The sequence below is a fragment of the Asparagus officinalis genome, chromosome 4, assembly GCF_001876935.1.
Source record: "Asparagus officinalis chromosome 4, Aspof.V1, whole genome shotgun sequence".
Taxonomy (NCBI): Eukaryota; Viridiplantae; Streptophyta; class Magnoliopsida; order Asparagales; family Asparagaceae; genus Asparagus; species Asparagus officinalis.
In genome coordinates, this window is record NC_033797.1 from 101,446,009 (window position 1) to 101,460,369 (window position 14,361).

The 14,361-nt window shown below is 35.5% G+C and overlaps 1 protein-coding gene across 2 annotated transcripts; it reads left to right on the forward strand.

Annotated features, from left to right (window-relative positions):
• Positions 715-14,099, forward strand: LOC109837911 (MLO-like protein 1). Of its 2 annotated transcripts, none has more exons than XM_020406294.1 (14): positions 715-1,160; positions 1,241-1,298; positions 1,365-1,600; positions 7,196-7,312; positions 7,520-7,574; positions 7,726-7,817; positions 9,776-9,850; positions 9,949-10,037; positions 10,244-10,293; positions 11,056-11,096; positions 11,731-11,940; positions 12,894-12,961; positions 13,066-13,126; positions 13,509-14,099. In XM_020406294.1, exons 1-14 carry the CDS (start codon positions 1,032-1,034, stop codon positions 13,740-13,742), a joined length of 1,515 nt encoding a protein of 504 aa, XP_020261883.1. In that variant the 5' UTR covers positions 715-1,031; the 3' UTR covers positions 13,743-14,099. The 2 variants fall into 2 exon arrangements, with proteins under 2 accessions (XP_020261883.1, XP_020261884.1); XM_020406295.1 differs by having other exon boundaries at positions 717-1,160; positions 1,386-1,600; positions 13,509-14,069.

Below are 14,361 nucleotides of genomic sequence, written 5' to 3' on the forward strand. Positions count from 1 at the left end.
AATTATATATATATATATTATATTATATAGCACGCACACATTGTATAAAGATAAACATCAACACAAAAAATCATCGGCAAATAACAAAAAAATACATGGTTGGACATTCTAAGAAAGACCCATACGTCACAAAATGTTAATAATTTTCTTTTAGTTTTAAATTTTAAATTACAATACAAGAGGAAATTAAGAAAAATATTAACTAAAAAAACTAAAAACAATAAATTAAAATTCCGGATCGGCGTCGGGTTGAGCCGGGTGGGGTTGATGGTGCGGGTAAGGTGGGCCGAGCCTATCATTTTAGTCCCAGGTCTGGAGCTGGACCCAACCGCGACCTATGAGCGTGCATATCATGTTCTGGGTCCGCGCCGGGTAATGAAACTCATGACGGGCTGGCCGGGTGAGCGCCCAATCCCTACTTGAAAACGCCGGTGTCGGACTGTGGGGCCATTGGATTTGCGGTTGCTGTTTGAATGTCGTCACGACCCGCAATATCCGCGGCGACGTGCGGCGTGAAAAACTCTGAAAAGGTAGTCCCCGCTCACGTTCTAGCGTGTGGTCCCCACCCGACAAAGCAAACGAAGTATCCAAGGGGGCCAACTCCCACCAGCCGAAAATACTAATATTTCCCAGTAGGCCCCGCAACACGATCAAATATCACGTGTCGGGATGGAAAATCGTGAACCGTGTTCGAGACTTCACACGGGCGGGTGTGCTTCCCCATTTCGACGAACTATTCAAATATCTGTCCACAAGATTCACTCCGCTTCTGTTCACTCTCCCATTTTATTTCCTTTTATTTTTTTTGATTTTTGATCACAGCACAACGGGCAGAGTGATAACCAAGAAGGAAGGAAAAAAAGAAAAAAAGGAAAAAAAGAAAAAAAGGGCCGATCCACGTTCACTTTCATAATTCCTCTTCGAACAAAAAGGAACTCCGACGTCTCCAGTTTCCTCTGTCATTGTCTTCGAAAAATTGAATTCGGATTGTAGGGAGACGAAGAGCCGAGTTGTAGAGAGCGAAAGAAGTAATGAGTGGAGGGGGAGAAGAAGAAAGCATAAAGCTAGAGTTCACTCCGACATGGATCGTCGCCGTTGTATGCTCCGTCATCGTCTTCATCTCTCTCCTCGTCGAGCGCCAGCTCCATTTCCTCGGCAAAGTGCTCTCTTTTTTCACCCAAATCTCCAAAAGTTGGTGGCTTTGACAATATACTGATGTTTTGTTCGGTAAAAATCGCAGCTTTTCAAGAAGAAGAACCAGAAGCCGCTGTATGAAGCCCTCCTCAAAGTTAAAGAAGGTAGTTTTCCTTCTTCCACTTTGACCCTTGTTGCGGAAGAAACTAAAAAGATGTGATTTTTTTTAGAAATGTGTATTGTGGTTGCAGAATTGATGCTTCTAGGGTTCATATCGCTGCTGTTGACGGTGTTTCAAGGTTTGATTCAAAAGATCTGCATCCCTGAGGGGTGGACTAATCACATGCTCCCGTGCAAGAAGGAAGATGAACAATCTGAGGCCGCCACGACCGAGCATTTGGTTTCGGGAGTTCTGCGCAGGCTTCTGTCTGAAGAGGGATCAGCAACAACACATTGCAGCAGAAAGGTCTTTTCTTTCTTCTATTTCTTTCATTTTTTTCCTTACCCATTAATGCAATAAGCGAAGGACAAATTTTCAAAACCACCCTTTTTGGATTTTATTTGCAAAAAACGACCCCTTTTGAAAATAATTTCAAAAACCGACCTGTTTTCAGCCCAGCGCTGAAAACATGTCGGTTTTTGTAAAATTTTTTTCGAAACATCACGGGAGTTCAACTCCCGTGAAGTTTATCGAGAAATTAAACTTCACGGGAGTTGAACTCCCGTGAAGTTTAATTTCTGCTTAAAACTCCACGGGAGTTCAACTCCCGTGGAGTTACAGTCCAACATTCCCAGAGAGTCGATCTCTGGGAATTTTGGACTGTAACTTCACAGGAGTTCAACTCCCGTGAAGTTGCAGGTTTTCCATTACATGCACAGCATGCATACATCGACATATTTAACTCATATATACAAATATTTACCTGTTGACAATAATTACATTACATGCACAAATATTTACCTGTTGACAATAATATATATATTGCAGTAATTATTGTCAACAGGTAAGTATTTGTATATATGAGTTAAATAGGTCGACGTATGCATGCTGTGCATGTACAGGGCCGGTCCTGAGAATTCGGGGGCCCTAGGCAAAAACTTGAACAAAAATCCTAAAGGGGCCCTCCTATATTCAAGATTTTTTTAAAAAAATAAAGTGTTGCACCCAAGTAACTTTAGGGTTGCCTACATACCAAGAGATGTTATAACTAACCTCAAGGATCAAACACAATGTAGTTCTCCTTAGCTACCCATCCTGGCCAAAGGCCTACAAATCACACCCTAACACTCTCATTCCCAAAACAAGATAAATGAACCAATAGAAGTATCACTTTATGAAGCCTCTTCTTGCATTTTTAGATGCAAAATCATTAATTAAACTTGTATAATCAAGTTTCTCCACTACATTTTTCTCAATTGACAGTAAAGCTAAGCCGTTCAATCTTTCTTGTGACATAGTTGATCGAAGATAAGATTTGATCAACTTTAACTTTGAAAAGCTTCTTTCTGCAGAGGCAACAGTAACAGGTATGGTCAACAATATTCTGTAAGCAATCCAAGCATTCGGAAAAGTACCATCCAATTTCTTCAAATAATTCAGCACGTCAATTGCTTTTTTTGTTTCTTTTGGTAAGTATTCTCTCAAAAGTTTCAACTCTAAAAATAAATCTTCGCCATCAATATCAAAATGACTGTCATGCTTTAAAGATTCTTCAAGTTTCACACAATAAGCCTTCAAACTAGCATCATCAACAATGCTGAATTTCTTCAAATCAAATAAAAACCCAAAGACTTCTTCATAATGCCGAAATTATTCAAACCTACTCTAAGAGAAGAAATAGCTTGATCCACTATATATAGAAAATATTTAACTCTAAATGATTCTTCAGGAGATAATATTGTCTCTTCGGTAGCACTTTCATCAAATTGTCTCTTCCTGCGAATGATACGCTTTTCACGAAATACAGCTTCAATTTTCATTTCAGATGCAACCTTTTTAGCTTCAGTAATGGCCTCCTTAAATCCATTTTCTCTGTACTTTTCAAAAAATAATATAAGCCCATTCAATTGATCTATAGCAATATCAATTTGCATGTCTTCCTTTTGCAAAAATTTGCTAACAGAATTAACAGCAAATAATAAATTGTGCCAAACAATCATACCCAATAAGAACTCAAAATTCTCCATTTCATTTGTTGCTAAGGACTCAGCTTCACTCTTTATTTTTGGATCTCCATCGATACTTGCCAAGTGAATTAAAGCATCTCTTATTTCTGTAGCTTGAAATCTTACTGCTCTTACACTTTCAACATGACTTTCCCACCGTGTTTGTGACAATGGCTTAAGTGTGAGACCAGAAACATGTTCTTTGAAAATATCCCACCGCTTAGTAGAAGATGAAAACAAAGTATATAAACGTTGTATCACTCCAGAAAAAGATATAGCTTTCGGACAAGAGTTTGCCATATCACAAAGTGCGAGGTTAAGACTATGACAACCACATGGAGTGTAGAATGCTCTAGGATTTACTTCCAGGAGTCTTTTTTGCACACCTTTATTTTTTCCTTTCATATTAGATCCATTGTCATACCCTTGTCCTCTTACATTAGAAATGTCAAGTTCCAGAATCTTCAATACATCTTCAAGTTCGCCAAAAAGTCCTAGTCCTGACGTATCGTCGACCTTAAGAAATTCTAGAAAGAACTCTTCTACCTTTACTGGACTTTCTGAAACATCCACACATCTTATTATAAGAGTCATTTGTTCTTCATGGCTTATATCTGGAGTATAATCTAGTATAACAACAAAATATTTTGCTTCTTTAATTATTTTGATCATTGTATGTTTAATCTCTCCCACTAACATTCCTATCAGTTCATTTTGAATTTTATGACTGAGATAGTGCTTATGAGATTCACCACTTTGATAACGTCGAATATGCTCTTTCATTACCGGATCAAATTCGGCAATCATTTTAATTAAACTTAAAAAATTTCCATTGTTCTCTTGATAAATCTTCTCATTATCCCCACGAAATGCTAAACCATTTTTAGCAAGTGTTTTTACAATAGCAACTATTCTTAATAATACTTGTCTCCAATGTTCTCTCTCTTTGTTTAATATTTCTTGCACACTTTAGTCAATTTTTCAAATACTACGCAATCTCCATTCCAATTCAATCAACTTCTCATGGCAACTTAGTGTCATACTCCTTCATGAAGACTTTGAAGTCTATGCACTAAGATTCTGTCAATTTAATATCCTTCATCTAACAAAGAACCATTCCCGAATTCTGTTTCCACTTTTCATAACATAATTTGAAACAAAAGCAAAATACCAAGCATCAAAGAAGTTGAATATATTAGCCATCTATCATGTTTTCTCCATTTAGACCAATTGTCGAGAGTGTAACTGAGTGAAGAGAAATGTCTGCCTTCAATATCTTTAGAAGAACAATAACAAAACTCTTTGTCCTCTTTTCTACTAAAAGATCTCTCACTTTTTGATCAATATATACCTAATTTGCGGATCGTCAACATTCATGTTTTCGATTGAACTCTCAATCTAAGTGAGTAGGTTCCTCAATGTTTCTATTCATCGTTCTGAGCTTAATTCATATTTCATTTGTTCAGAATAGCGTTCTTCAATATTCATATTATTTTTCTTTCTTCATTTGATTCTTCATTATTATTTCTTCGTATCATGCTCTGTATGCTACTCTAACAAAACTTATCAGCCGCTCCTGTTGAACTTTGCAAGTTTCCAATAGTTTGTTTTTTTTCTTTATTTCATATCCGAACCTATACTTCTAGGAAGCATGATGAACGCTGAAAAAATATGATCAATCAACAATGCAATTCAGATCACAAATTATATACAAATACTAAAATACATAGATCAAACAAACAATATATAATTTATATGAAGTTATAAATACCTTAGAAATTGAATAGCTTCACTTCAAACAAATTTCAGATCAACACGCTTGAATCCTAAAAGATGCACTTTTATCTTTTGTTCCTATTCAATAGACAAAAACAAAGTTTGGACTTAAGATTTTTTTTGGGACACGAATACGATGCAATCATTTGATCATATTAGGTCATGAAACAAGCTCTGAAATAAATCATATAATTGAATGGTAACATGCAAATGGTAACATGCATCAACTAGTTTTTGGCCATGATAACAAGCTCTGAAATAAATCAAATTTGATGTTAATATATCAAAACTGGACATAGGATTATAGGAATATCCATTTAGGTTAATTAACTTACTTTTATCCGTCTTTAAAAGTCTATGAAGCTATTGCTAAAGGACAAAAAAAAGTTGTAGGATGCTGCAGTAGGACATTAGTCAATTATAGCCTACAAAGCTACTTAGCTAGTAGCTACACAATTACATAGTTTACTGTTTACACTTTACATTAAAGTGAACACTGAATTTACATAGTTTACTGTTTACACTTTACATTAAAGTGAACACTGAATAGCCGGCATGAGTGAACAGCTGAACATGCCAGGTTTAAGCGAAAAAGCATCTCGCACCTTAATTCGGCGGAGGAGGCGTCAGGCGCGTAGACGGCAAATAGACTCGGCGAGGTCGCGTTTGCCGGTGGGAGGGGCGGAGGGAGTCGCCGGAGGCGGCGCCGTGGAGTTCGACACTTCGACGAATCGACGGTGGAGGAGCGGACGGAGTCGGGAAGAACTGAAGAAGATGAGAGGTCAGAGAGAGACCTAGGTTTTGTCACTTTTGTGTATTTATAGGAATTGGAATTATGCTATTAGAACCCTCTAACAATTTTGCACAAAAATCCTCTTACTTTTTCATATCTATAAAAGGTATAGAAGTATTATATTGGGGCCCCTATTTTTTGAGGCCCTAGGCGAAGGCCTCTCCCGCCTACCCCTAGGGCCGGCTCTGTGCATGTAATGGAAAACCTGCAACTTCACGGGAGTTGAACTCCCGTGAAGTTGCAGTCCAAAATTCCGAGAGATCGACTCTCTGGGAATGTTGGACTGTAACTCCACGGGAGTTGAACTCCCGTGGAGTTGTAAGCAAAAATTAAATTTCACGGGAGTTCAACTCCCGTGAAGTTTAATTTTTCGATAAACTTCACGGGAGTTGAACTCCCGTGATGTTTCGGAATTTTTTTTTACAAAAACCGACCTGTTTTCAGCGCTGGGCTGAAAACAGGTCGGTTTTTGTAATTATTTTTAAAAGGGGTCGTTTTTTGCAAATAAAATCCAAAAAGGGGTGGTTTTGAAAATTTGTCCATAAGCGAAAGAAGTATATTGAAGGAACACATGCGGCTTGTTTGTAATTGGAATGAAGATTAGAAAAGGGAACAAAAATATATAACTGCAGTTGAAATGGGAGCAGCAACAGTACACGTTGCAGTAGAAAGATCATTCCTTTTTCCAATTTTGTTCTTACCCATTAATGCAACGATCAGTGAAAGTGAGTTATATTGAAAGAACTTAAGAAGCTGGTTGGTATTTCAAATGTAAATCTTGGAAAAGGAAAAATGGTAAATGCAGTTGTTATATTTCTTATAGAAATTAAGGTTAGGTTAAAGTTCACAAAAACCCCAAAAAATTACGTTAGAGTTTGGCCCATTTGAGATACTTCCCAGTTGAACATGTCACTTTACCCCCAAAACTTTTGGGCCTTGCACAAAACCCCCATACTGTTTTAAAATTTTTCAACATGGCCCCCTAACGGTGTAATGGTGTTTCCAAGAACTTTATTGAAAGTTCATGAGGGTTTAAAATATTGTTTAAAATAATGTATAACAAGTTAACAACTATGCTATTTTACTTCTTTCCAAGTACGTACTTTGAATTGATAGAAGCAAACTAAGCTGATATCATTAACTTTAAATCCCGTCATCTCACTATTGACTGGGAGATTGTTACATCTAATTACTTCTTTATAGGAAAATTCATACCCTTGCATATGTTTAAAATATACGTTGAGCAGCATCTAATGTCATTGAGGACTACTGTGAAGCTAGTTTTGTACTCTATTTTTGATACATCTTGACTCTTGTTATTTTCAGGGGAAAGTGCCATTATTGTCTATCGAGGCTTTGCATCAGTTGCATATCTTTATTTTCGTTCTGGCACTCACTCATGTGGTCTTTAGTGTACTCACTGTGATTCTAGGAGGGGCAAAGGTAAACAACACTTGATTTGTTCTTTATTCTTAGTTTTCATGAACTTTTCCTATGCATTTGGGCTTGGCTGCCTATGGAGTTTTTTTTATAATGTTGAACATGCCTGATTTTCATGAACTTTTCCTATGCATCTGGGCTTGACTGCCTGTGGAGTTTTTTTTTTAAATGTCGAACATGCCTGATAGTGGTCTCCTTTCAATGGCTTAGATAAGGCAATGGAAGCACTGGGAGAACTCAATCCACAAAAATGATATGGAAAATGGTATGTTTAGATTGGCTAGCTTATTCAAATAAAGTTGAAATTACGCAAATACATTGATATGTTTCAGTTCTGGATAAACTTATTTGTCATAATTTCAAATTTCCATTATTTAATCCTATTATGTGCTGTCTAAGTTCAATGTTACATGCAGTTCCAGGAAAGGTCACCCATGTCCAGCAATTTGAGTTCATCCAGGACAGGTTTAAGGGCACTGGCAAAGATTCACGCTTATTTAGTTGGCTTGTAAGTACCCCCTGTATATAATTTGAGATGGTTTACCCCTTTTGGATACTTGAGCCGGTGATTTGGTATTGTATCAAAATGTTGATAAATTCTGATGTTTCATTTAAGTGAAAGCCCTTGAAAGGATCATGGATAGAAATAATTGTAGCTGTTGGTTTAACAAAAGTTATTAGACCTCAATAGATCGAGTTGAATGGAGAGAAAAGGATTTATGTAATCAATCTTAACTCTTAAAGGTTTAGGGTAAATGCTATTGTCGATATCATTCTTGCTATTGTTGTTGTTTGTAATTCTTTGAGAAGGTTATAATTAACGAGTGAGAATCAGTGGCAGTGTTGTATGGAGTAATAGAAGTAGGACGAAGTGGACGCAGTTAAACATATTCAGTAATTCATTAGAACCGTAGTGTAAAATAAGAACAAATGATAGATGTCTTTTCCCAGTTGTTTGACAACTTTGTGGGTTTCAACCCTTTAAGTACAATAAAACATAAATGATAATTCTTATCATATTCCTATTATGTGAATGTGACTATTATTATGTCTTTTAGCTCACTCTAATGGTAAACTGAGAGACTGTTGTATTTTAACTTGGGGATCACTTTTGATGAGAAAAGTATTGAGTGTTAAGTAAAAATAAGTGTGTCAAAAACTGGTCAAAGTTCCAACAACATTGTGTGAAAAATTTTGTTCTATCTTTTCGAAATTGCAAACAATATTTCCTTTCATATTTTTGGCTTTGCTCCTTCCATAAATCTAGGGATTTTAATTCCCTTAAACATTTCAGTGGAAGTAGCTCACAGAATATTTTCTTGCAAAAGCACCTAGTTGGAAACCGTAATACACTATTTTGGTTTTTAGCAGTTCAGCAGAATATTGATGGAACCTTACTTACTCCATTTTTTGCAATACTTTAGGAACCTTACAAACACCATTTTGCAAATGATGGTTGACTTTTCTCATGTCATCTATGATGTAGGACAATTTTTATTTGGATTATAAAGGAACAAATAATTATCACTCATCTATTCTACTTATTGTTTTTGTTGCATCAATACAGTAGATGTGTAATAATTACCAATTAGGAAACTTTTATAACAAATATATTCCTTCAAAAGTTGTAACCGTTACATTCTACTTTCAGTGACATGTTTTCCCTGTGATATATTATTCTTTTGTATCTCTATTTATTATTATTTCTCAGAAGATTTTTTTTTCTAATTAAATTTGAATGTTAGGGGATTTGTTGCAAAGATGTTAGATTTTCTGAGTCGTATCTTTTACTTTCGTATCACCATTTTTCATGTGATTAGTTATTCTTTTTCGTTAGAAGTATTTGTTATTCTATCTCAGAAGATGTCTGCTAATTAGTTGTGAATATTATTCCTTCAAAAGTTGTAACCCTTTCATTCTATTTTCAGTTACATGTTTTCCCTGTGATATATTATTCTGTGTAACAAATATACTCCTTCAAAAGCTGTAACCCTTACATTCTACTTTCAGTTGCATGTTTTCCCTGTGATATATTATTATTTTGTATTAGCTCTATTTATTATTATTTCTCAGAAGATTTTTTTTCTTGTTAAATTTGAATGTTAGTGGATTTGTTGCGAAGATGTTTGATTTTCTGAGTCGAATTAATCTATTGCTTATCTTCTACTTTCGTATGCCCATTTTTCCTGTGATTATTTATTCGTTTTTGTTAGAGGTATTTGTTATTCTATCTCAGAAGATGTCTGCTAATTAAGTGTGAATATTATTGGACTTCTTAGAAAGATTTAGGAAGTTTTGCATCTAATCATTTTTATGCTTTTGTTCTACTTTTAGTTCCATGCTTTTCCTACAACTTCTTATTCATATTTCTTTAACAATATTTATTATTCTTTCTTAGAAGATTCTATTGATTTCTCAGGAAGTTGTCAGATTTTCTGAGTCTAATTAATTTTATGTTTGCTTCAGTATTCTTTTGGCAAACAGTTCTATGGATCTGTGACTAAATCAGACTACACCACAATGAGACTGGGCTTCATCATGGTAATTAATTCAAAAATGTCAAATAGATGTCCTACTTCCTATGTCTTACACAAAATAAAATTAGTTTTATTTAATTCTTTGTGGATCTCTTACCACAGACACATTGCAAAGGAAACCCAAAATTTGATTTTCACAAGTATATGGTACGGGCTCTTGAAGCAGATTTCAAGAAAGTTGTTGGTATAAGGTATTTCTTTTACAGTTTTACCTACAGACTGAGTACTATTAGTTTCTTGCTTGAACATACAAACTAGTTATGCATGCGTTTGACACTTGAAAATGGCACCAACGCTAGCGGTGACAAAGTTTGCTTTGTCAGTTTAGATTATGTTATAATGAAATCTCATTCTTCTTCATGTGATTGTAATTGCTACAATTTCTCTTTCTTTTCAGTTGGTATCTTTGGGTTTTCGTGATGGTGTTTTTGTTGCTAAATGTTAATGGTAAGATCAAGCTCAAGCAATGTTAGTTTCAATAATCATTTCATTTTTATCTTTGAATTACAAATGGGTCAATTAGTATTACTTCTGCTTGTACTATTGTTCAGAATCTTTTTGTTGATTTTTCAATGTAGAGTTTGGTTTCCAGCCAACTCTAGATAAATGGAGTACAGGTTATTTCCCTTCTACTGCAAAGAACAAAAAGTGGAAAGTTAGAATATGTCAATCATTCTGCCTCCATTTGCTTTACATATGAAGATTGTTCATTAGAACATGATATTGATGAATATAAGTATTTACATAGGAATAAAATTTCGCTGCAACAGGTATTCAATAGCCCATTTTAGTTTATATAAATGGCGATTGTTTTTCGGAAATTAAACCTAAGTAGAAAAGCCTGTCAAGTATAATTTTATCTGCAGATATTTGAAAGTCCAGTTAACTGCAATGGATTTATTTATTTATCATCCTCATCATCATCATCATCCTTCTCGTCATCATCAAGCGCATAGTTCTTCTCAGGCATATTTTTAACAACTAGCTTTACAGATATAACTGAATCAAGCACATAGTTTGTTCTTTTAGTGTAAAAATTCTGTGCATCTTCAATGACTAACCTTTATCGTACTAGAAATTACTCGCAGCTTTTATTTATGTTGCCGTTGAAGAATATTTATTTGTATCTGAGGGTAACTGCATCAAGTATTTGCTTTATCCACTTCCATCCATAGCCAAAATTTGTCTTGAAATTTCTCCCTTGTGCAGGCTGGCATACTTATTTTTGGATTGCATTCGCTCCTTTAGTTGTAAGTATCTGTAACTTTTATAATTCCGTGTGTTAACCATTTCAGATTGGCTTTTAGTTTCATAATTCAGATGCATGGGTTTTGTTGCCATTGTCGTCTGAATTATTTGAGCAATCAATATCTTTAATCCCCAGAGCAACTACTCTAAATCAAAAAGTGTGTTTATCAGTAGAATCATGTTTGTAGTTTCACTTAATCAGAGAAGTCATAGGCTCTTAAGTCATAGGCTCTAATGAGAATAAAATGTAAATGTAACAAAGGTCTTAAAAAGAGACTCACGGCTTCCAAAGCCACAGGTTTTATCATATAAGGGGTTATTTTGCAGTAGAACCTTGATTATTAGTCTACAATCTTCATAGTTTTGCTTCATCTGAGCTGTTATACTTTCTATGTGAGAAAGAAATGCATCCGTAATCAAGGTCCTCAAGTGAGATTTGTGGCTCCTAAATCCATTCATATGAGTCCGTGTATCTATAAACAATGTGTCTGAACATGATTTTTCATGATTAAATTAAGGCAAGCTCCTGAGAAGTATTATATCTATAGTTGAATATGTCATTGAGTTGCATCTCCATTGACACGTGCAATCCTTATATTGTAAAGGAACTGAATAATTCATCTGTGTATGCTGCAGCTTCTTCTTGCTCTGGGTGCTAAGTTAGAACATATCATAACTCAGTTGGCTCATGAGGTTGCTGAGAAGCACACAGCCATTCAAGGTGATTTGGTTGTCAAACCCTCGGACGAGCACTTTTGGTTCAACCGTCCTAAGATTGTACTCTATATGATTCACTTTATCCTCTTCCAGAATGCATTTGAGATCGCATTTTTTTTCTGGATCTTGGTAAGCAACATTTAATAGTTCACATTGTGGAAAATTGTATGGTGTGCTTGGTTACATGGAAAATGATAGAACTAAAAGATAATTGTAAAGAGAAAGAGAACATGTAGACATGTAATATTATTCTTTCATTGCCTTTAAAGCTAACATGGACTACAAAGATACAGCTCAAGTTTTCATCTTTGAAAAATGCTGGCTTGATTTGGAGCCTTACAAGCTATGTTACCTGGGTACTTCTATCATGAAGCCGTACACATAACGAACACATATCTGTACCCAAACTTCATGGACACTCCTTGGAGATATGCACACATTTGTTTAGACATGTACTCAATTATATGATATACGTCTCTCTTATTTTAAAACACTTGTCATACACTTCTTGGACATATATCATACACTTCATATCATTTTCTGAACCTTGTTACTCATTAGGCATGGGTCAGGTTTGTTTTATCCCATACCCAAGTTTAAAAATTATAGTTTTAAAGGGTCATTTGGGTGTCTAGTCAAATTTACAATAAACATACTGAAAGAAACTTTAAAATGTGGGAGGAATTTTAATTCTAATAACACATGAATTTTAGAAACAAGATTGATCTCATGTATTATTAATTTTAATATATTATATATCTGTGTCCCCGTACCCTAAATATTACAATTTGCTGTGTCCTGTACCCGCACCTATACTGGTACCCGTACCTGTTTCCATGCAACTTAGCCTACAAGAAACCTTGTAATATTCGAATCTTACCTTGTCTACAGGAACATTGTAGTTTTCTCTCAAGCTTTAACTTTATGTCCAATCTGTGACACATCATGCACATGGCGCCTGCTCATTAAGAGGGGTTCTATGACAGATCCCATTTCTTGGGAAAGTCTTGACTGATAACCGATGGAAGATATATCATGTTATTATTTACGATACGAATATGCATGCTTTTGTCACCTTGCAGACAACATATGGATTTAATTCCTGCATCATGGGACAAGTTGGGTTTATCATTCCCAGGCTCATTATTGGGTAAAATCAATTCTCTCCTGCCTCAATATATATTTACTTTCTACAGCACATTAGATATTTGTTCTTAACACACATATCTAACCTGGGTATTATTAATTATTTAGCGCAATCATTCAGATTCTCTGCAGCTACAGCACCCTACCACTCTACGCTATTGTGACACAGGTGAACACGGAATTGCATTCTCATTATCGATAAATTATAAGGTTAATTGCGGATAGAACCCTGTATTATCATCCAATTGCAGATACAGTCCCGTAGATCTATTGTTGCAGATTGAACCCATGAGTGAATTTTTTGACTCTTACCCTCAGAGAGAAGATTGTTTTTGGACAAATAGACCTTCTAAGGGTGAGGCAAAAAATAAAATTAACTCATGTTTTTGGACAAATAGATCTTCTGAGGGTGAGGGGCAAAAAATAAAATTCACTTGGGGTCTATCTGCAACAATAGAACTACAAGAGGTCTATCCGCTATGAACTGTAGAATATATGAAGCCTTCTCAGCTTGGCTTGAGTTCTGACATCGTATTGGTGAATTATTGAAGATGGGAAGTTCATTCAAGAAGGCAATATTTGAAGAGCATGTGCAAGAGAGCCTTGTTGGATGGGCACAGAAGGTGAAGAAACGAAAAGGTTTTAGAACTGCTGGCAATGATGAGAGCGTGAGAAGCAGCGTGGAGATGAGTAATCGACCCGTTATAGAAAGCCAGACGAGTAAACTTCTTGATAAAGAGAAGGATAGTATGATGGAAGAAGGAAGAGCTGGGCCTTCTGAATAAGTTCATATCATTATTCCGACAAAGCTTTTTTGATAGAGAATCTCTATTCCTAAGGATAGTACGATGGAAGAAGGAATCTGAATGAAAAGTTGTTTGGTGGGGGCAGAAAATCTATGATTCAAAGTTCAACGTGAATTTAAATGTAGTTATTAAAGCTTAAAATTCTTACTTAATGACGGGAGTTGTTTAGCTGTTTCAGTTAATTGTACAATTTTTTATTATACTGCAAACATGGTCCGAGACCTTATATTATTACCCGATTAAAATTGTTGTAGATAACATTAAGTTATTGCGCTGACAATCATATTGTAGCAAAATTTCTGTGTACTGCAAAATGTCCAGTGTCATCCATTCGAAGATCTGGGCCTTTTTCTCTTTTGTTTTTGTTTTTTGGGAAAAAGTGGTGGTGGGAATCTAGCCTGAGAACTTAGTAAAGCTGAACTCAGAGTTGTACCCACTGAAACTTCGTAGTTGGGTTATTTGAAGATATTTGGGATTTATTTACGTATGATGTTGCTGAACACAAGCTGCCTTCTTTAACTCGCAACATTGTGATTTGTCATCGTAAGATGTTTTTCTGAATATAGACATAATCTTATGTTTATGAAACATGCAATTT